Source organism: Pseudophryne corroboree, chromosome 1 (genome assembly GCF_028390025.1).
Source record: "Pseudophryne corroboree isolate aPseCor3 chromosome 1, aPseCor3.hap2, whole genome shotgun sequence".
NCBI lineage: Eukaryota > Metazoa > Chordata > Amphibia > Anura > Myobatrachidae > Pseudophryne > Pseudophryne corroboree.
The window spans coordinates 742,184,126-742,208,321 of NC_086444.1; the positions used below are offsets into that span (position 1 = coordinate 742,184,126).

General features: G+C 33.8%; 1 protein-coding gene across 1 annotated transcript in view; it reads left to right on the forward strand.

Moving 5' to 3' along the window:
• MUC16 (mucin 16, cell surface associated) overlaps positions 1-24,196 on the forward strand; it is a 208,623-nt gene that overhangs the window by 137,478 nt on the left and 46,949 nt on the right. Inside the window, exons 27-70 of the mRNA XM_063955513.1 lie at positions 995-1,062; positions 2,067-2,239; positions 2,323-2,349; positions 2,446-2,600; positions 2,879-2,940; positions 4,615-4,784; positions 7,082-7,117; positions 8,286-8,321; positions 8,526-8,665; positions 9,373-9,440; positions 9,649-9,818; positions 10,049-10,084; positions 10,261-10,400; positions 11,117-11,184; positions 11,393-11,562; positions 11,792-11,827; positions 12,020-12,159; positions 12,876-12,943; positions 13,152-13,321; positions 13,551-13,586; positions 13,771-13,910; positions 14,627-14,694; positions 14,903-15,072; positions 15,302-15,337; positions 15,546-15,685; positions 16,402-16,469; positions 16,678-16,847; positions 17,077-17,112; positions 17,299-17,438; positions 18,155-18,222; positions 18,431-18,600; positions 18,830-18,865; positions 19,062-19,201; positions 19,918-19,985; positions 20,194-20,363; positions 20,593-20,628; positions 20,826-20,965; positions 21,682-21,749; positions 21,958-22,127; positions 22,357-22,392; positions 22,579-22,718; positions 23,435-23,502; positions 23,711-23,880; positions 24,110-24,145. Coding sequence (XP_063811583.1) covers positions 995-1,062; positions 2,067-2,239; positions 2,323-2,349; positions 2,446-2,600; positions 2,879-2,940; positions 4,615-4,784; positions 7,082-7,117; positions 8,286-8,321; positions 8,526-8,665; positions 9,373-9,440; positions 9,649-9,818; positions 10,049-10,084; positions 10,261-10,400; positions 11,117-11,184; positions 11,393-11,562; positions 11,792-11,827; positions 12,020-12,159; positions 12,876-12,943; positions 13,152-13,321; positions 13,551-13,586; positions 13,771-13,910; positions 14,627-14,694; positions 14,903-15,072; positions 15,302-15,337; positions 15,546-15,685; positions 16,402-16,469; positions 16,678-16,847; positions 17,077-17,112; positions 17,299-17,438; positions 18,155-18,222; positions 18,431-18,600; positions 18,830-18,865; positions 19,062-19,201; positions 19,918-19,985; positions 20,194-20,363; positions 20,593-20,628; positions 20,826-20,965; positions 21,682-21,749; positions 21,958-22,127; positions 22,357-22,392; positions 22,579-22,718; positions 23,435-23,502; positions 23,711-23,880; positions 24,110-24,145 — 4,453 coding nt within the window. The remainder of the gene's footprint in view (positions 1-994; positions 1,063-2,066; positions 2,240-2,322; positions 2,350-2,445; positions 2,601-2,878; positions 2,941-4,614; positions 4,785-7,081; positions 7,118-8,285; positions 8,322-8,525; positions 8,666-9,372; positions 9,441-9,648; positions 9,819-10,048; positions 10,085-10,260; positions 10,401-11,116; positions 11,185-11,392; positions 11,563-11,791; positions 11,828-12,019; positions 12,160-12,875; positions 12,944-13,151; positions 13,322-13,550; positions 13,587-13,770; positions 13,911-14,626; positions 14,695-14,902; positions 15,073-15,301; positions 15,338-15,545; positions 15,686-16,401; positions 16,470-16,677; positions 16,848-17,076; positions 17,113-17,298; positions 17,439-18,154; positions 18,223-18,430; positions 18,601-18,829; positions 18,866-19,061; positions 19,202-19,917; positions 19,986-20,193; positions 20,364-20,592; positions 20,629-20,825; positions 20,966-21,681; positions 21,750-21,957; positions 22,128-22,356; positions 22,393-22,578; positions 22,719-23,434; positions 23,503-23,710; positions 23,881-24,109; positions 24,146-24,196) is intronic.

Below are 24,196 nucleotides of genomic sequence, written 5' to 3' on the forward strand. Positions count from 1 at the left end.
GTAATAGAACCCTTGACTAACAAAAAATTCACAGGTGTCTGTATATTAACATTATCATCAACATAAACATATTAACTCCTTTGTATATTGGAATTGGGGTGATATGTTTGGGAAGCCAGCGGTCATGTGACCGAATGCTGGAATCCCGACACCATTCAGAATCCCAGCACCAGAACGCCGACTGCAGACATCCTGAAGGTAAGTATCAGGGTGACGAATAGGGTTAGGGCCCGGGGGGGTTAAGTTTAGGCACAAAAGGGGAGGGTTAGCCATAGCCACCCCCTCAAGTCTTAGTCCTAGCTGCAACCCCCTGTTACTTAGCCCCAGCCACCACCCCCACTATCTTAGCCCTAGCCGCCACCCCTGCTGGGTTATGGTTAGGGGAGGGGGCAGGAGAGGAGTAAATTAATTACTCCATCTCCTGTCAGCATTCTGATTGATGGGATGCTTGTGTCAGTCATGTGACTGCTGGCATCCCAACCACTGGGCTAGTGTTCCACACCCAGAAAATAGCTACCATAGTGTATGTTTAAATTACTATAAAATAACACTACATCAATGTTACAATTGTCAGGAAAAGCAAGATACTGAGAACATTTGTCATTACTGATTGACAAATGAATAGCTAAAAATTATTTAAGTAGGTAGCACATACATTTCTTCATAAAGAAAATACAGAGTATATTGTATATGTATGAATCTTGGTCTTAATAAACCCCATATAAATTGCTCATTTAGTTACTGTGTTGACAACGGGGACTGCAGCGCTGGTGGACTTCACTGTCAACTTGACTTTATTGAATGTGGTTTATAACCCCCAATTTCAAGATCAATCAACAGAACTTTACCGCATAATGTCAGCAATCCTGATATCTCGGGTAAGATATGACTGATTTGAAGATTATTTTGTGCATGTGTTATTTACTTTTTTTTGCATGTCCTAGAATGATTGTATATTTATATCTAAGAAATGTATTTTCTATTGCCTTAACAGATTGACCTAGTATTCCAAAACACCAGCATAGGTGCTGCTTTTATAGGCTGCAGAGATCTCACATTCAGGTAATGCCTTTGACTGGCTTTACATTTATGTTAATACTAAAAATGTATTTCTAGTCCTCTGACAATTGCTTACTAAGGAGGAAACAGTGTGTGGGGGGCACATAATAGCTTATTTACAACACAGCAAGTTAAATATACAGTATTCACATATCATTTGCTATGCTAGAGAAATTGAAGAATACTGTATCATTAAGTGACAATTGGTAACAAAAAAAATCAATAATATCATAGCAAAGTGTATGGTACAATGCTTATCTGGGGGATGCAGTCAGCTTCCCGACGGACGGGATCCCAGTGCTCCAAACACCGATGCCGGAATCCCATTTGCAGCAGGAACTATGGCATCTTAATCATGACAGGACTCGGGATCCCAGTGTCTAAATACCGACGCCTGCAATCCCGATCCTTCTTTCAGTGGGGAGGGTTAGGGTTTAGGAAGCAGGGAAGGGAGTATTAGGGTTAGGCACCAAGCAGGGAGGGATAGGGTAAGGCACCACCGGGGAGGATTAGGGTTAGGCACCCACAAGGGAGGGTTAGGGTTAGGGTAGGGGACAGGTGAGGGTTAGGGGGCTTAATTGGGGGCTGTTGGGATTCTGATGGACAGGATGCAGCTGTCAATATTCTGATCACTGGCATTCCATCCATCAAGAAATCATACTGAACCCTTATCTGACATATATAGGAATTAATTAAAAAAAATGTAAATTCAAGCATAATCTGCCAATCGGTGCAACCCTGCACAAGTATACTGTATTGAAACATTATAATTTCCAATATTATGGCTTTGTTTAGAGGGGACAATCTGCATGCATGGATGAATTGTCTTATTTGAAACAAACATGCAGAAATGTTATAAGTCAAATCATTGATTCTGGTATAATATTGCACTGGAGGCCAGAGGAAATATAATATTCTATAACCTTGTGAAGCTACATTGTACCAGTGCATGTAGAAACATTTCATGGTTTAACAACTTTCATATATGACTATGATTGTATTTTTAGGCTTGGAAATGTGTCCGACTCTTTCAGTATTGACTTGGTGTGCTCCTACATAAACAACACAGTTGGGCAGGAGTTCAGCAGGCAGGTTGTTTATAAAGAGTTCAGTGTCATCACAAATGGCATCAAGAATCTGGATAAATATCAACTGGATAGCTTCAGTCTTTATATTGATGGTAATATTATTATTAATACATGCAAAGAGCTTAAAGAAATATACATTTAACATAATGATGTAAAATGATGTGGTTTCTTTCAGGTTACAATGAGCCCCAACCATCAACAAGTAAGCGAACATAGAATATTTTGTCCTCTGAAATAATAAAAAGTGAATTAGAAGCTTGGAATGATATTGATCTGTATTCTTTTTGATCCACTGTAGCCTCCATGCCCTCAACACTATCACCTACAACTGCATTTCTGCCAAACTCCATTGTTACTGTGAACTTTACTTTAACCAACCTGAAATACAGTGATGATCTTCTTAATCCAAACTCAACCAGAACCAATAGCACAAAGCTTATTATGGCTACTCTGGTAAGCAATCTAGTTTTCAGCTATGAATCTATATTTTATTTCGATCCAATATTATAATAGGTTTTTTTATTTTGTGTGATCATAACATATCTGATGCTGTAAAATATGGGTGTTTAGATAATCCTGGATTACTGTAATCAGTAAAGTAAGAGTTTCAGAAACTACTAGATTACATTGCTGATCCACTGATGATAGTTACTGTACATTGAATGTAAATGTTAAGTGGAATAGATGCGCATGAAGTGAACTATTCTTCAAATGAAAATTGTTTATTTTAGTTGGATGCATTGATGAAGAACACCAGTCTGAAATCTTCTTTTTCATTATGCCAAATAGTCAGGTAAGGAATATAGTCTATGTTGTATACTGTTTTATATAAATGTCATAACATTTACTATTCAAGAAGAATATATATATATATATTCACTGTATAAATAATGTGTGTATATATATATATATATATATATATATATATAAACTACTATAATCTGGCTTGTTTATTAGTCTAGGCTTTCAATTCATTTAAATATATAGAAAACGTGTGAACAATAGATATATTCAATAACATTTTGTTACATCTAGAACCTCAGATCTCTGTAATACTCCTATTTACTACACATACCTTCAAAAGATGGGAGTGTAGTGTATTGATTTAATTCAGTAATACAGGAAAAGCTTTACCAAAAGCCTTTACTGTAGCTTTATATAACAAGTAATGTTCTGGAATGATGTAAGTTATGAAATTCTCCAACCAGAATAATGTCTCCCTCCTTATGACATTTTCTTTAATAGCCAATCTTTCTCTTATCAATACTTAACTAATATTGTCTGAAATTTTTCAACAATAAAAGAGAGCGCATAAATAATACAATGACAATTTATTGTTAAATATAACACTTAAAATGCAATATTGCTAATCATTAAAAAATGAATGAAACCGCACTATTAAAAACCACTGAACTGATCAATCATATATATTTGTGTTTTCTAAATGATTATGGGAAGAAAAGAAACAGTTCTCAATTGCGCTGAGGAATGTAAATGTTCAATGTCCCACCAAAAGGATTAAAGATGGTAAAAAGAACACTAGAACCATGGCAGGTCCACTTGATCCTCTTAGTATGATGCAGTAGATTCCTCCCACAGCACGTAGGTAAGGCTACAACCCCCCACCGCAATCCGACAGTATAGTATCTCACCGCTGCCGATGTAAGAAGAGACCCGCTTCCAGAGCTCCTGGGCAGTGCGGTGCTCGTCGGTGCGGCAGTCAGAAGCGGAAGACGTCCCAGCAAGGGAGATGGGGGGAACCACACACCACGGCTGTATATATCAGCTTGAAATGATGATCAAAGTGCTGGATCAGCGCTACGGCTGTAAGGTGCAGTGGTCAGGATTCACAATAATGCGGTTAAAGTCCCTTATCCTTAATGCGTTTCTCCGACATAGGGCAAGTCGGTTTCATCAGAAGGTGTGTGTATTCTTATATAGTAATATTGCACAATTAGGAGCGCTTGATTTTTTCCTTTTTGATTGAGGATATTTGTATTATTCTTATCAATACTTACCTTGCTGATGAATCCAGTGGGGAACTGATATGTGTAGACAATGCAAACCACTCAGCTTCTTGCTCCCAGCATACATTAGAAAACATTTAACAGGTCTCCATTCCGGTCAGTGTTTCTGCTCCTTATAAATATGTCATAATAAACTATTTTTGATAGCACTTTATATTATAACCAAGAACTATCATTATAGCGTATATCAAGAAAATATAAGTCACAGCCATCAAATTGTTTCCATGGAGAGAGCTGAATGAGGTATATTGCATGTACTCCATCATCATTTGGATTGATATTGCAGTACATATAATGATAAATACCTCTAATTAATAGATTTGTTATGATGGTTATTTTGGAGAACCCATTTAAACAGGGAAAAGTTTAATAAAACTTTTGTAGAAAGTAACAAGAGTAGTTTTTTTTACTGTATGTTATGTTTTATATTTGCTCTACAGTTTGGATAACAGTGATGGTAACACCAAAGTTGACGCTGTCTGCAGCTACAACAATTCAACAACTACACCATTTGATTCCATTAATTTTTACAAAGAGCTGCAAAATCAAACTTATAGTATCACTAAATTGGGAATTTACACACTGGATCCAAACAGCCTTTACGTCAATGGTAATTATTCTTAGTGTTATGTTACAAAGCACTACATAATCAAAAGATAATATTCAGGAATATTACTATTTGCTTTTATTAACCAGTATAAATGTATGCAACAGGGGTGGAACTCTCGGAGGCAATGGAGTCAGTTGCTGCCGGGCTGCAGCCCTGAAGGGGGCACATGGCTCCTTCATGTACCCCACACAGTAGCGTGCACACACTACTGTAAAAGCTGCAGCCACTAGTGGTGAAAGTCCCACCTGCTGGCACTGCACACTGCCAGGGCTGCCGCAGCACCGCATTACATCACATTCACACACTTTTCCTGCCCAATCCTGCTGGGAAGAAGCACTGCCTGCCCTCACTGTCTGTCCGCTGGCTCACTGTATTACAGGTGAGGCCAGGGCAGCTACCAGTGACTAGGGTGGTGAATGCAGGGGAGAGCAAGGTAAGATGCAGGCTGAAAGAGGGGGGAGGGGGAAAGGTGGCAGGCTGAGAGATAGAGTGAAGGGATGCAGGCTGAGAGGAACAAACTGAAGGGTGAGGCTGAGAGGCACATAGTGAAGGGGGAAGGCTGAGAGACACAAAGTGTGTGTGGGGGAGATAATGGCATGGCTGAAAGATGCAGGTGGGAGGTGATTGTGTGCTGAGATGACTTAAGGAGGAGAAGATGATGTTGCTGAGAGATGTGGGGAGCAGATGATGGTGTGGCTGAGAGGCATAGGGAGGAGCTGATGAAGTGTTTGAGAGATGCAGGGGGAGATGATACTGTGGCTGAGAGATGCGGGCGAGAGGTGATGGTGTAACTGAGAGACGCAGATGGGAGATGATGCTGTAGCTAAGAGATTTGTGGAGGAGATACAGGCAGGAGATTATGGTGTGACTGAGATATGCAGTTTGGAGATGATGGTGTAGCTGAGAGATGCAGGTGGGAGATGATTGTATGACTGAGAGATGCAGAGAGGTGATGGTGTGGCTGAGAGACACAGATGGGAGATGATGGTGTGGCTGAGAGACATGGCTCACACTGGGGAAAATGGGTATATCACTAACACAAGGGAATGGGGGCATGGATCACACAGGGGCCAGGGAAAAGGGTGTAAATGGCTCTCACAGGGGGAAGGAATTGGATATTGCTCACACAGGGGCCAAGAGAAGGAGGGACACAGGGGTCCCTAGTTATAATAAATGGGAGCAACACACCAAGCATGTCATTGTCAGAGTCAATGTGTGTGTTTTTACCTACAATGGGGTCAGTAATGCAGTGTAGCATATAGAGGGGGGAGTCTGTAATGTAGTGTAGGGTACATTGGGGTCAGTAATGTAGTGTAAAGTACAGGGGTATCAGTAATTTAGTGTAGGGTATAAATGGGTCAGTAGTTTAGTGTAGGTTATAAAGGTGTCAGTGATTTAGTGTAGGGTATAGAGGTGTTAGTGATTTTGTGTAGCTATACAGGAGTCAGTGATGTACTGGCCAGTATTGAGGGGTCAGTTATGTAGTGGTGGGTATTGAGGGGTCCATGATGTAGTGTTTTTTTCTATCAGCAACAAAGTGTTGGTTATTTCTAATGTGAAGCCAATGTGTTTTATTATTTTCATTGTGGTGGCCTATGTGCTTTATTATGTTCATGTAGTGGCCTATGTGCTGAATTATGATCCTACGGGGGCCTACGTGCTGCATAATTTTCCTGCGGTGGCTTATATGCTGTATCATTTCCCTGTACTGGCCTATATGCTGTGTTATGTTCCTGTATAGGATATAATTCGGTCAATAGTTTAGTGTAGGGTATAGAGTTGTCAGTAATTTTTTGTAGGGTATAGAGGGGTCAGTGATGTAGTGATGGGTATTGAGGGGTCAGTGATATAGTGGTAGGTATATTCCTTTGTATATATAAAAAGGCACAAAATTTATCTTGCTTCCGGGCAAATGGGATGAAGTTACGCCTCTGGTATGCAAAAAAGCATTATTTTCAATTTAAACTGTCAAGGTTAAGATACTGTACCTTGTTCAAACCTGTTATATATTCTTGTTTTTAGTAGAGAGGTTGCACCTATTTTGTTTCACATCAGTATGCCTGACAATGTGTTCTGTAATGGAATACAGTAGATGAGACACAAAGTTGAAAGATCACCACACAAAATAAATTTTATTTTTTTTGTCTACTGAGGTTTTATTTCAAGAAAATGTGTTAAATAATTTAGGATGTTACTTCCATGGAAAATAGTGAATATTTCTATAAACTAAGGCAATGGAAAGGCAGCATATGGTTATCTTTAGGCTTAAATATAAAATTTTATTTCTTGTTATCTAGGATACAATGAAAAGCTGCTAATTACCCCAACCACAAGTAAGTTCACTTTATGAAACTGATTTGAAATTATTTATTATTTGTACAAGATATGTAAATTGATAAAACTGTCACAGAACAGAAAACTACACATTTGGACATTGTATTTTAATCATTTAGATGGTTTTAATTATAAAATTATAAGTACTGTACTTTATGTTTTTCTTTTTGCATTTCAGGTCCAGTTCCAACCACACCAATGACAACAGTCAACACCTTGACCTTAAATTTCACAATAACAAATCTCCCATATACTGCAGATATGGGGACACCAAACACCTCTGTATTCAATAGCATTCAGCTCATCATAGATACTTTGGTAAGTGTAATAATTTGTTGCTAAGATCATGTTATGGTAATGACAAAAATATATTTTAATTGCTATGAAATCATGAGCCCTAACCAGCATCTTGAGTTAATATTGTAATATTAAATGCAATGTATTCATCATGAGCACAGGTTGTCTAACCTGTTCATTGTATCAACAAAATACTCCAAATATTTGCTGCTAATAGCTATAAATTCTCTTCTTTTTCAGCTGGACACTGTGGTAAATAATACAAGCCTGAAGGGTTCTTTGTCTGAGTGTAAAGTTGTGAGATTAACGTAAGACATTAACTATACAAGTGTGCAATTTAATTTCCATAAACTGTAATTTAAACATTGCTAGCAAAAGTTCAGTTACAAGTAGCTTCAATAAAAAATAATTAATAATCAGCACAGAACATGGATTGTTTATTGTACTGTGAACATTGTGTTCCAGGTTGGCCAATTCCAAAGATACTACAGTTGATGCCATATGCACATACACCAACAACTCAGCCCTGCCCCCATTTGATACAGTGACCTACTACAAGGAGCTGAAAAACCAGACAATCAACTTCACCAAACTGGGGATATATACTCTGGATCCGAATAGTGTTTATGTCAATGGTAAGGTCAAACGATTAACCTTCCACAGCTATAAATTGTCTAAATCATACAGTTTTCTTTACAGTACTTGGCATAAATAAAGTGACTTTTGTTATAAAATATCAGAAATAATTAAAAAAATTAATATGAAACTGAAAAATAGGTGGAACTTCTGTGAAAAAAATAATTGAGCTTTGATAGACAACAAGTTATATTATTTTAGCTTTAATTTTGAATCCTCTTTCTTTTTATCTAGAATACAATGAGAAGCTGTTAATCACTACAACAACAGGTAAGTTCACATATAAAAATTATTTGTAAAATATTGGTTTTAATAAAAAACCAATACACTAAATACATTAAAATAAATATATATATATATATATTTATATATATATATATATATATATATATATATATGAATATAAGGTAGTATAGATTGCATATATCATAACAGATATCTACAATTCTTAATTTTAACTACTTTTCATTTCAGGGCCAATCCCAACTACACCAATGACAACAGCCAACACCTTCACCTTGAATTTCACAATAACTAATCTCCCATACACTACAGATATGGGGACACCAAACACCTCTGCATTTAATAGCACTCAGCTCATCATAGATACTTTGGTAAGTTAAATAGCTTGTGAGCAAGCTCAATTTATGCTATTCACATAACTCAGTTAATATGGTTGTAAAACCCCGAGTGCTAGTTTATATTTTTTGTGAAACAGAAAATAATCCCTTAATAAACCAAGGTTGCATAATCTGTTAGCTGTTTTTACAATAATATTATATTGTCATTTACTTTTATCTTGGTTCCATATGCTATAGATGTGGCCACGGTCATACAAATCATGATAATTCACAGTTGTTGGTCATTTTCCATGACCAGAGTGCCTGCAGCTATATGCAGGTTCATTAGTATGCACCCGATTCCATTGAGAATGCATAGTGTGTATGCACCTATGACTATTCACGAGCAGGTACCAATAGTCACTGCTGTGATGCATGTACACGTGCAAATACAATGCGGCATAGCAGAACAAGGACCTATCTGTATAAGAATTTACCCTGAAATAAAACAAACTGAAAGATGCATAACACTGGGTATCTTTTTCAATATATGAAGTATTAAGCAACAGTTTAGCAAAGTGAGTGCCTAGACAAATTGTTATATTTTATTACGTGGAGACATATGAAGAACAAATACCTGAGCAAAAAATATTATAAATTAAAATATATAGATTTGTTTTCACCTTAAATAGTACTGCTTACAGTATATTAATTTTGCTAGAGATGTGTTACTAAAAGGTATAACTGCTCTTCTTTTTCAGCTGGACACTGTGGTAAATAATACAAGTCTGAAGGACACTTCTGCTCAGTGTAAAGTTGTGGGCTTGATGTAAGATATTTACTGTTTTAGTGTACAATTTCATTTCTGAATTATTAAATTACACAGTACAGTAAAAATTATATACAATTAAAGTAACTTATGTTCTCTGTATGACATTGTGAGACCTTCAGTGAATAAATTGATGAAGGCTAATCAGTTATTAATATTCGAACATCAGCAATTCATAATTTATGGTGTTGTTGGCATTGTGTTCCAGGTTGGCCAATTCCAAAGACACTAAAGTTGATGCCATATGCACATACATCAACAACTCAGCCCTGCCCCCATTTGATACAGTGACCTACTACAAGGAGCTGAAAAACCAGACAAACAACTTCACCACACTGGGGATCTATACTCTGGATCCAAATAGTGTTTATGTCAATGGTAAGGTCAAACGATTAACTTCCCACAGGTATTAATTGCCTAAATCATACAGTTTTCTTTACAGTACTTGGCATAAATAAAGTGACTTTTGTTATAAAACATCAGAAATTATTTAAAAAAAATTAATATGAAACTGAAAAATAGGTGGACCTTCTGTGAAAAAATTAAGCTTTGATAGACAAGTTATATTATTTTAGCTTTCATTTTGAATCCTCTTTCTTTTTATCTAGAATACAATGAGAAGCTGTTAATCACTACAACAACAGGTAAGTTCACATCAAAAAATAATTTGTAAATTATTAGTTTTAATAAAAAATCAATACATTAAATACATTAAAACATATATATATATATATATATATAAATGAATATAAGGTATTTTAGATTGTATATATCATAACAGATAACTACAATACTTAATTTTTACTAATTTGCATTTCAGGTCCAATCCCAACTACACCAATGACAACAGCCAACACCTTCACCTTGAATTTCACAATAACTAATCTCCCATACAATACAGATATGGGGACACCAAACACCTCTGCATTTAATAGCACTCAGCTCATCATAGATACTTTGGTAAGTTTAATAGCTTGTGAGCAAGCTCAATTTATGTTATTAACATAACTCAGTTAATACGGCTGTGAAACCCTGAGTGCTAGCTTATATCTTTTGTTGTTTTTGATTAACAGAAAATAATTCCTCTATAAACCAAGGTTGCATAATCTGTTAGCTGTTTTTACAATAATATTATATTGTCATTTACTTTTATCTTGGTTCCATATGCTATAGATGTGGCCACGGTCATACAATTCATGATAATTCACAGTTGTGGGTCATTTTCCATGACCAGAGTGCCTGCAGCTATATGCAGGTTCATTAGTATGCACCCGATTCCATTGAGAATGCATAGTGCGTATGCACCTATGATTATTCACGAGCAGGTACCAATAGTCACTGCTGTGATGTATGTACACGTGCAAATACAATGCGGCATAGCTGAACAAGGACCTATCTGTATAAGAATTTACCCTCAAATAAAACAAACTGAAAGATTCGTAACACTGGGTATCTTTTTCAATATATGAAGTATTAAGCAACAGTTTAGCAAAGTGAGTGCCTAGACAAATTGTTATATTTTATTACGTGGAGACATATGAAGAACAAATACCTGAGCAAAAAATATTATAAATTAAAATATATAGATTCGTTTTCACCTTAAATAGTACTGCTTACAGTATATTAATTTTGCTAGAGATGTGTTACTAAAAGGTATAACTGCTCTTCTTTTTCAGCTGGACACTGTGGTAAATAATACAAGTCTGAAGGACACTTCTGCTCAGTGTAAAGTTGTGGGCTTGATGTAAGATATTTACTGTTTTAGTGTACAATTTAATTTCTGAATTATTAAATTACACAGTACAGTAAAAATTATATACAATTAAAGTAACTTATGTTCTCTGTATGACATTGTGAGACCTTCAGTGAATAAATTGATGAAGGCTAATCAGTTATTAATATTCGAACATCAGCAATTCATAATTTATGGTGTGGTTGGCATTGTGTTCCAGGTTGGCCAATTCCAAAGACACTAAAGTTGATGCCATATGCACATACATCAACAACTCAGCCCTGCCCCCATTTGATACAGTGACCTACTACAAGGAGCTGAAAAACCAGACAAACAACTTCACCATACTGGGGATCTATACTCTGGATCCAAATAGTGTTTATGTCAATGGTAAGGTCAAACGATTAACTTCCCACAGGTATTAATTGCCTAAATCATACAGTTTTCTTTACAGTACTTGGCATAAATAAAGTGACTTTTGTTACAAAACATCAGAAATTATTTTAAAAAATTAATATGAAACTGAAAAATAGGTGGACCTTCTGTGAAAAAATTAAGCTTTGATAGACAAGTTATATTATTTTAGCTTTAATTTTGAATCCTCTTTCTTTTTATCTAGAATACAATGAGAAGCTGTTAATCACTACAACAACAGGTAAGTTCACATCAAAAAATAATTTGTAAATTATTAGTTTTAATAAAAAATCAATACATTAAATACATTAAAACATATATATATATATATATATATATATATATATATATATAAATGAATATAAGGTATTTTAGATTGTATATATCATAACAGATAACTACAATACTTAATTTTTACTAATTTGCATTTCAGGTCCAATCCCAAATACACCAATGGCAACAGCCAACACCTTCACCTTGAATTTCACAATAACTAATCTCCCATACAATACAGATATGGGGACACCAAACACCTCTGCATTTAATAGCACTCAGCTCATCATAGATACTTTGGTAAGTTTAATAGCTTGTGAGCAAGCTCAATTTATGTTATTAACATAACTCAGTTAATACGGCTGTGAAACCCTGAGTGCTAGCTTATATCTTTTGTTGTTTTTGATTAACAGAAAATAATTCCTCTATAAACCAAGGTTGCATAATCTGTTAGCTGTTTTTACAATAATATTATATTGTCATTTACTTTTATCTTGGTTCCATATGCTATAGATGTGGCCACGGTCATACAAATCATGATAATTCACAGTTGTGGGTCATTTTCCATGACCAGAGTGCCTGCAGCTATATGCAGGTTCATTAGTATGCACCCGATTCCATTGAGAATGCATAGTGCGTATGCACCTATGACTATTCACGAGCAGGTACCAATAGTCACTGCTGTGATGCATGTACACGTGCAAATACAATGCGGCATAGCTGAACAAGGACCTATCTGTATAAGAATTTACCCTCAAATAAAACAAACTGAAAGATGCATAACACTGGGTATCTTTTTCAATATATGAAGTATTAAGCAACAGTTTAGCAAAGTGAGTGCCTAGACAAATTGTTATATTTTATTACGTGGAGACATATGAAGAACAAATACCTGAGCAAAAAATATTATAAATTAAAATATATAGATTCGTTTTCACCTTAAATAGTACTGCTTACAGTATATTAATTTTGCTAGAGATGTGTTACTAAAAGGTATAACTGCTCTTCTTTTTCAGCTGGACACTGTGGTAAATAATACAAGTCTGAAGGACACTTCTGCTCAGTGTAAAGTTGTGGGCTTGATGTAAGATATTTACTGTTTTAGTGTACAATTTCATTTCTGAATTATTAAATTACACAGTACAGTAAAAATTATATACAATTAAAGTAACTTATGTTCTCTGTATGACATTGTGAGACCTTCAGTGAATAAATTGATGAAGGCTAATCAGTTATTAATATTCGAACATCAGCAATTCATAATTTATGGTGTTGTTGGCATTGTGTTCCAGGTTGGCCAATTCCAAAGACACTAAAGTTGATGCCATATGCACATACATCAACAACTCAGCCCTGCCTCCATTTGATACAGTGACCTACTACAAGGAGCTGAAAAACCAGACAAACAACTTCACCACACTGGGGATCTATACTCTGGATCCAAATAGTGTTTATGTCAATGGTAAGGTCAAACGATTAACTTCCCACAGGTATTAATTGCCTAAATCATACAGTTTTCTTTACAGTACTTGGCATAAATAAAGTGACTTTTGTTACAAAACATCAGAAATTATTTAAAAAAATTAATATAAAACTGAAAAATAGGTGGACCTTCTGTGAAAAAAATAAGCTTTGATAGACAAGTTATATTATTTTAGCTTTAATTTTGAATCCTCTTTCTTTTTATCTAGAATACAATGAGAAGCTGTTAATCACTACAACAACAGGTAAGTTCACATCAAAAAATAATTTGTAAATTATTAGTTTTAATAAAAAATCAATACATTAAATACATTAAAACATATATATATATATATATATATATATATATAAATGAATATAAGGTATTTTAGATTGTATATATCATAACAGATAACTACAATACTTAATTTTTACTAATTTGCATTTCAGGTCCAATCCCAACTACACCAATGACAACAGCCAACACCTTCACCTTGAATTTCACAATAACTAATCTCCCATACAATACAGATATGGGGACACCAAACACCTCTGCATTTAATAGCACTCAGCTCATCATAGATACTTTGGTAAGTTTAATAGCTTGTGAGCAAGCTCAATTTATGTTATTAACATAACTCAGTTAATACAGCTGTGAAACCCTGAGTGCTAGCTTATATCTTTTGTTGTTTTTGATTAACAGAAAATAATTCCTCTATAAACCAAGGTTGCATAATCTGTTAGCTGTTTTTACAATAATATTATATTGTCATTTACTTTTATCTTGGTTCCATATGCTATAGATGTGGCCACGGTCATACAAATCATGATAATTCACAGTTGTGGGTCATTTTCCATGACCAGAGTGCCTGCAGCTATATGCAGGTTCATTAGTATGCACCCGATTCCATTGAGAATGCATAGTGCGTATGCACCTATGACTATTCACGAGCAGGTACCAATAGTCACTGCTGTGATGCATGTACACGTGCAAATACAATGCGGCATAGCTGAACAAGGACCTATCTGTATAAGAATTTACCCTCAAATAAAACAAACTGAAAGATGCATAACACTGGGTATCTTTTTCAATATATGAAGTATTAAGCAACAGTTTAGCAAAGTGAGTGCCTAGACAAATTGTTATATTTTATTACGTGGAGACATATGAAGAACAAATACCTGAGCAAAAAATATTATAAATTAAAATATATAGATTCGTTTTCACCTTAAATAGTACTGCTTACAGTATATTAATTTTGCTAGAGATGTGTTACTAAAAGGTATAACTGCTCTTCTTTTTCAGCTGGACACTGTGGTAAATAATACAAGTCTGAAGAACACTTCTGCTCAGTGTAAAGTTGTGGGCTTGATGTAAGATATTTACTGTTTTAGTGTACAATTTCATTTCTGAATTATTAAATTACACAGTACAGTAAAAATTATATACAATTAAAGTAACTTATGTTCTCTGTATGACATTGTGAGACCTTCAGTGAATAAATTGATGAAGGCTAATCAGTTATTAATATTCGAACATCAGCAATTCATAATTTATGGTGTTGTTGGCATTGTGTTCCAGGTTGGCCAATTCCAAAGACACTAAAGTTGATGCCATATGCACATACATCAACAACTCAGCCCTGCCCCCATTTGATACAGTGACCTACTACAAGGAGCTGAAAAACCAGACAAACAACTTCACCACACTGGGGATCTATACTCTGGATCCAAATAGTGTTTATGTCAATGGTAAGGTCAAACGATTAACTTCCCACAGGTATTAATTGCCTAAATCATACAGTTTTCTTTACAGTACTTGGCATAAATAAAGTGACTTTTGTTACAAAACATCAGAAATTATTTAAAAAAATTAATATGAAACTGAAAAATAGGTGGACCTTCTGTGAAAAAATTAAGCTTTGATAGACAAGTTATATTATTTTAGCTTTAATTTTGAATCCTCTTTCTTTTTATCTAGAATACAATGAGAAGCTGTTAATCACTACAACAACAGGTAAGTTCACATCAAAAAATTATTTGTAAAATATTAGTTTTAATAAAAAATCAATACATTAAATACATTAAAAAAAAAAAAAAAATATATATATATATATATATATATATATATATATATATATATATAAATGAATATAAGGTATTTTAGATTGTAAATATCATAACAGATAACTACAATACTTAATTTTTACTAATTTGCATTTCAGGTCCAATCCCAACTACACCAATGACAACAGCCAACACCTTCACCTTGAATTTCACAATAACTAATCTCCCATACAATACAGATATGGGGACACCAAACACCTCTGCATTTAATAGCACTCAGCTCATCATAGATACTTTGGTAAGTTTAATAGCTTGTGAGCAAGCTCAATTTATGTTATTAACATAACTCAGTTAATACGGCTGTGAAACCCTGAGTGCTAGCTTATATCTTTTGTTGTTTTTGATTAACAGAAAATAATTCCTCTATAAACCAAGGTTGCATAATCTGTTAGCTGTTTTTACAATAATATTATATTGTCATTTACTTTTATCTTGGTTCCATATGCTATAGATGTGGCCACGGTCATACAAATCATGATAATTCACAGTTGTGGGTCATTTTCCATGACCAGAGTGCCTGCAGCTATATGCAGGTTCATTAGTATGCACCCGATTCCATTGAGAATGCATAGTGCGTATGCACCTATGACTATTCACGAGCAGGTACCAATAGTCACTGCTGTGATGCATGTACACGTGCAAATACAATGCGGCATAGCTGAACAAGGACCTATCTGTATAAGAATTTACCCTCAAATAAAACAAACTGAAAGATGCATAACACTGGGTATCTTTTTCAATATATGAAGTATTAAGCAACAGTTTAGCAAAGTGAGTGCCTAGACAAATTGTTATATTTTATTACGTGGAGACATATGAAGAACAAATACCTGAGCAAAAAATATTATAAATTAAAATATATAGATTCGTTTTCACCTTAAATAGTACTGCTTACAGTATATTAATTTTGCTAGAGATGTGTTACTAAAAGGTATAACTGCTCTTCTTTTTCAGCTGGACACTGTGGTAAATAATACAAGTCTGAAGGACACTTCTGCTCAGTGTAAAGTTGTGGGCTTGATGTAAGATATTTACTGTTTTAGTGTACAATTTCATTTCTGAATTATTAAATTACACAGTACAGTAAAAATTATATACAATTAAAGTAACTTATGTTCTCTGTATGACATTGTGAGACCTTCAGTGAATAAATTGATGAAGGCTAATCAGTTATTAATATTCGAACATCAGCAATTCATAATTTATGGTGTTGTTGGCATTGTGTTCCAGGTTGGCCAATTCCAAAGACACTAAAGTTGATGCCATATGCACATACATCAACAACTCAGCTCTGCCTCCATTTGATACAGTGACCTACTACAAGGAGCTGAAAAACCAGACAAACAACTTCACCACACTGGGGATCTATACTCTGGATCCAAATAGTGTTTATGTCAATGGTAAGGTCAAACGATTAACTTCCCACAGGTATTAATTGCCTAAATCATACAGTTTTCTTTACAGTACTCGGCATAAATAAAGTGACTTTTGTTACAAAACATCAAAAATTATTTTTAAAAATTAATATGAAACTGAAAAATAGGTGGACCTTCTGTGAAAAAATTAAGCTTTGATAGACAAGTTATATTATTTTAGCTTTAATTTTGAATCCTCTTTCTTTTTATCTAGAATACAATGAGAAGCTGTTAATCACTACAACAACAGGTAAGTTCACATCAAAAAATAATTTGTAAATTATTAGTTTTAATAAAAAATCAATACATTAAATACATTAAAACATATATATATATATATATATATATATATATACAAATGAATATAAGGTATTTTAGATTGTATATATCATAACAGATAACTACAATACTTAATTTTTACTAATTTGCATTTCAGGTCCAATCCCAACTACACCAATGACAACAGCCAACACCTTCACCTTGAATTTCACAATAACTAATCTCCCATACAATACAGATATGGGGACACCAAACACCTCTGCATTTAATAGCACTCAGATCATCATAGATACTTTGGTAAGTTTAATAGCTTGTGAGCAAGCTCAATTTATGTTATTAACATAACTCAGTTAATACAGCTGTGAAACCCTGAGTGCTAGCTTATATCTTTTGTTGTTTTTGATTAACAGAAAATAATTCCTCTATAAACCAAGGTTGCATAATCTGTTAGCTGTTTTTACAATAATATTATATTGTCATTTACTTTTATCTTGGTTCCATATGCTATAGATGTGGCCACGGTCATACAAATCATGATAATTCACAGTTGTGGGTCATTTTCCATGACCAGAGTGCCTGCAGCTATATGCAGGTTCATTAGTATGCACCCGATTCCATTGAGAATGCATAGTGCGTATGCACCTATGACTATTCACGAGCAGGTACCAATAGTCACTGCTGTGATGCATGTACACGTGCAAATACAATGCGGCATAGCTGAACAAGGACCTATCTGTATAAGAATTTACCCTCAAATAAAACAAACTGAAAGATGCATAACACTGGGTATCTTTTTCAATATATGAAGTATTAAGCAACAGTTTAGCAAAGTGAGTGCCTAGACAAATTGTTATATTTTATTACGTGGAGACATATGAAGAACAAATACCTGAGCAAAAAATATTATAAATTAAAATATATAGATTCGTTTTCACCTTAAATAGTACTGCTTACAGTATATTAATTTTGCTAGAGATGTGTTACTAAAAGGTATAACTGCTCTTCTTTTTCAGCTGGACACTGTGGTAAATAATACAAGTCTGAAGAACACTTCTGCTCAGTGTAAAGTTGTGGGCTTGATGTAAGATATTTACTGTTTTAGTGTACAATTTCATTTCTGAATTATTAAATTACACAGTACAGTAAAAATTATATACAATTAAAGTAACTTATGTTCTCTGTATGACATTGTGAGACCTTCAGTGAATAAATTGATGAAGGCTAATCAGTTATTAATATTCGAACATCAGCAATTCATAATTTATGGTGTTGTTGGCATTGTGTTCCAGGTTGGCCAATTCCAAAGACACTAAAGTTGATGCCATATGCACATACATCAACAACTCAGCCCTGCCCCCATTTGATACAGTGACCTACTACAAGGAGCTGAAAAACCAGACAAACAACTTCACCACACTGGGGATCTATACTCTGGATCCAAATAGTGTTTATGTCAATGGTAAGGTCAAACGATTAACTTCCCACAGGTATTAATTGCCTAAATCATACAGTTTTCTTTACAGTACTTGGGATAAATAAAGTGACTTTTGTTACAAAACATCAGAAATTATTTAAAAAAATTAATATGAAACTGAAAAATAGGTGGACCTTCTGTGAAAAAATTAAGCTTTGATAGACAAGTTATATTATTTTAGCTTTAATTTTGAATCCTCTTTCTTTTTATCTAGAATACAATGAGAAGCTGTTAATCACTACAACAACAGGTAAGTTCACATCAAAAAATTATTTGTAAAATATTAGTTTTAATAAAAAATCAATACATTAAATACATAAAAAAAAAAAAAAATATATATATATATATATATATATATATATATATAAATGAATATAAGGTATTTTAGATTGTAAATATCATAACAGATAACTACAATACTTAATTTTTACTAATTTGCATTTCAGGTCCAATCCCAACTACACCAATGACAACAGCCAACACCTTCACCTTGAATTTCACAATAACTAATCTCCCATACAATACAGATATGGGGACACCAAACACCTCTGCATTTAATAGCACTCAGCTCATCATAGATACTTTGGTAAGTTTAATAGCTTGTGAGCAAGCTCAATTTATGTTATTAACATAACTCAGTTAATACGGCTGTGAAACCCTGAGTGCTAGCTTATATCTTTTGTTGTTTTTGATTAACAGAAAATAATTCCTCTATAAACCAAGGTTGCATAATCTGTTAGCTGTTTTTACAATAATATTATATTGTCATTTACTTTTATCTTGGTTCCATATGCTATAGATGTGGCCACGGTCATACAAATCATGATAATTCACAGTTGTGGGTCATTTTCCATGACCTGAGTGCCTGCAGCTATATGCAGGTTCATTAGTATGCACCCGATTCCATTGAGAATGCATAGTGCGTATGCACCTATGACTATTCACGAGCAGGTACCAATAGTCACTGCTGTGATGCATGTACACGTGCAAATACAATGCGGCATAGCTGAACAAGGACCTATCTGTATAAGAATTTACCCTCAAATAAAACAAACTGAAAGATGCATAACACTGGGTATCTTTTTCAATATATGAAGTATTAAGCAACAGTTTAGCAAAGTGAGTGCCTAGACAAATTGTTATATTTTATTACGTGGAGACATATGAAGAACAAATACCTGAGCAAAAAATATTATAAATTAAAATATATAGATTCGTTTTCACCTTAAATAGTACTGCTTACAGTATATTAATTTTGCTAGAGATGTGTTACTAAAAGGTATAACTGCTCTTCTTTTTCAGCTGGACACTGTGGTAAATAATACAAGTCTGAAGGACACTTCTGCTCAGTGTAAAGTTGTGGGCTTGATGTAAGATATTTACTGTTTTAGTGTACAATTTCATTTCTGAATTATTAAATTACACAGTACAGTAAAAATTATATACAATTAAAGTAACTTATGTTCTCTGTATGACATTGTGAGACCTTCAGTGAATAAATTGATGAAGGCTAATCAGTTATTAATATTCGAACATCAGCAATTCATAATTTATGGTGTTGTTGGCATTGTGTTCCAGGTTGGCCAATTCCAAAGACACTAAAGTTGATGCCATATGCACATACATCAACAACTCAGCCCTGCCTCCATTTGATACAGTGACCTACTACAAGGAGCTGAAAAACCAGACAAACAACTTCACCACACTGGGGATCTATACTCTGGATCCAAATAGTGTTTATGTCAATGGTAAGGTCAAACGATTAACTTCCCACAGGTATTAATTGCCTAAATCATACAGTTTTCTTTACAGTACTTGGGATAAATAAAGTGACTTTTGTTACAAAACATCAGAAATTATTTAAAAAAATTAATATGAAACTGAAAAATAGGTGGACCTTCTGTGAAAAAATTAAGCTTTGATAGACAAGTTATATTATTTTAGCTTTAATTTTGAATCCTCTTTCTTTTTATCTAGAATACAATGAGAAGCTGTTAATCACTACAACAACAGGTAAGTTCACATCAAAAAATTATTTGTAAAATATTAGTTTTAATAAAAAATCAATACATTAAATACATAAAAAAAAAATATATATATATATATATATATATATATATATATATATATAAATGAATATAAGGTATTTTAGATTGTAAATATCATAACAGATAACTACAATACTTAATTTTTACTAATTTGCATTTCAGGTCCAATCCCAACTACACCAATGACAACAGCCAACACCTTCACCTTGAATTTCACAATAACTAATCTCCCATACAATACAGATATGGGGACACCAAACACCTCTGCATTTAATAGCACTCAGCTCATCATAGATACTTTGGTAAGTTTAATAGCTTGTGAGCAAGCTCAATTTATGTTATTAACATAACTCAGTTAATACGGCTGTGAAACCCTGAGTGCTAGCTTATATCTTTTGTTGTTTTTGATTAACAGAAAATAATTCCTCTATAAACCAAGGTTGCATAATCTGTTAGCTGTTTTTACAATAATATTATATTGTCATTTACTTTTATCTTGGTTCCATATGCTATAGATGTGGCCACGGTCATACAAATCATGATAATTCACAGTTGTGGGTCATTTTCCATGACCTGAGTGCCTGCAGCTATATGCAGGTTCATTAGTATGCACCCGATTCCATTGAGAATGCATAGTGCGTATGCACCTATGACTATTCACGAGCAGGTACCAATAGTCACTGCTGTGATGCATGTACACGTGCAAATACAATGCGGCATAGCTGAACAAGGACCTATCTGTATAAGAATTTACCCTCAAATAAAACAAACTGAAAGATGCATAACACTGGGTATCTTTTTCAATATATGAAGTATTAAGCAACAGTTTAGCAAAGTGAGTGCCTAGACAAATTGTTATATTTTATTACGTGGAGACATATGAAGAACAAATACCTGAGCAAAAAATATTATAAATTAAAATATATAGATTCGTTTTCACCTTAAATAGTACTGCTTACAGTATATTAATTTTGCTAGAGATGTGTTACTAAAAGGTATAACTGCTCTTCTTTTTCAGCTGGACACTGTGGTAAATAATACAAGTCTGAAGGACACTTCTGCTCAGTGTAAAGTTGTGGGCTTGATGTAAGATATTTACTGTTTTAGTGTACAATTTCATTTCTGAATTATTAAATTACACAGTACAGTAAAAATTATATACAATTAAAGTAACTTATGTTCTCTGTATGACATTGTGAGACCTTCAGTGAATAAATTGATGAAGGCTAATCAGTTATTAATATTCGAACATCAGCAATTCATAATTTATGGTGTTGTTGGCATTGTGTTCCAGGTTGGCCAATTCCAAAGACACTAAAGTTGATGCCATATGCACATACATCAACAACTCAGCCCTGCCTCCATTTGATACAGTGACCTACTACAAGGAGCTGAAAAACCAGACAAACAACTTCACCACACTGGGGATCTATACTCTGGATCCAAATAGTGTTTATGTCAATGGTAAGGTCAAACGATTAACTTCCCACAGGTATTAATTGCCTAAATCATACAGTTTTCTTTACAGTACTCGGCATAAATAAAGTGACTTTTGTTACAAAACATCAAAAATTATTTTTAAAAATTAATATGAAACTGAAAAATAGGTGGACCTTCTGTGAAAAAATTAAGCTTTGATAGACAAGTTATATTATTTTAGCTTTAATTTTGAATCCTCTTTCTTTTTATCTAGAATACAATGAGAAGCTGTTAATCACTACAACAACAGGTAAGTTCACATCAAAAAATAATTTGTAAATTATTAGTTTTAATAAAAAATCAATACATTAAATACATTAAAACATATATATATATATATATATATATATATATATAAATGAATATAAGGTATTTTAGATTGTATATATCATAACAGATAACTACAATACTTAATTTTTACTAATTTGCATTTCAGGTCCAATCCCAACTACACCAATGACAACAGCCAACACCTTCACCTTGAATTTCACAATAACTAATCTCCCATACAATACAGATATGGGGACACCAAACACCTCTGCATTTAATAGCACTCAGCTCATCATAGATACTTTGGTAAGTTTAATAGCTTGTGAGCAAGCTCAATTTATGTTATTAACATAACTCAGTTAATACGGCTGTGAAACCCTGAGTGCTAGCTTATATCTTTTGTTGTTTTTGATTAACAGAAAATAATTCCTCTATAAACCAAGGTTGCATAATCTGTTAGCTGTTTTTACAATAATATTATATTGTCATTTACTTTTATCTTGGTTCCATATGCTATAGATGTGGCCACGGTCATACAAATCATGATAATTCACAGTTGTGGGTCATTTTCCATGACCAGAGTGCCTGCAGCTATATGCAGGTTCATTAGTATGCACCCGATTCCATTGAGAATGCATAGTGCGTATGCACCTATGACTATTCACGAGCAGGTACCAATAGTCACTGCTGTGATGCATGTACACGTGCAAATACAATGCGGCATAGCTGAACAAGGACCTATCTGTATAAGAATTTACCCTCAAATAAAACAAACTGAAAGATGCATAACACTGGGTATCTTTTTCAATATATGAAGTATTAAGCAACAGTTTAGCAAAGTGAGTGCCTAGACAAATTGTTATATTTTATTACGTGGAGACATATGAAGAACAAATACCTGAGCAAAAAATATTATAAATTAAAATATATAGATTCGTTTTCACCTTAAATAGTACTGCTTACAGTATATTAATTTTGCTAGAGATGTGTTACTAAAAGGTATAACTGCTCTTCTTTTTCAGCTGGACACTGTGGTAAATAATACAAGTCTGAAGAACACTTCTGCTCAGTGTAAAGTTGTGGGCTTGATGTAAGATATTTACTGTTTTAGTGTACAATTTCATTTCTGAATTATTAAATTACACAGTACAGTAAAAATTATATACAATTAAAGTAACTTATGTTCTCTGTATGACATTGTGAGACCTTCAGTGAATAAATTGATGAAGGCTAATCAGTTATTAATATTCGAACATCAGCAATTCATAATTTATGGTGTTGTTGGCATTGTGTTCCAGGTTGGCCAATTCCAAAGACACTAAAGTTGATGCCATATGCACATACATCAACAACTCAGCCCTGCCCCCATTTGATACAGTGACCTACTACAAGGAGCTGAAAAACCAGACAAACAACTTCACCACACTGGGGATCTATACTCTGGATCCAAATAGTGTTTATGTCAATGGTAAGGTCAAACGATTAACTTCCCACAGGTATTAATTGCCTAAATCATACAGTTTTCTTTACAGTACTTGGCATAAATAAAGTGACTTTTGTTACAAAACATCAGAAATTATTTAAAAAAATTAATATGAAACTGAAAAATAGGTGGACCTTCTGTGAAAAAATTAAGCTTTGATAGACAAGTTATATTATTTTAGCTTTAATTTTGAATCCTCTTTCTTTTTATCTAGAATACAATGAGAAGCTGTTAATCACTACAACAACAGGTAAGTTCACATCAAAAAATTATTTGTAAATTATTAGTTTTAATAAAAAAT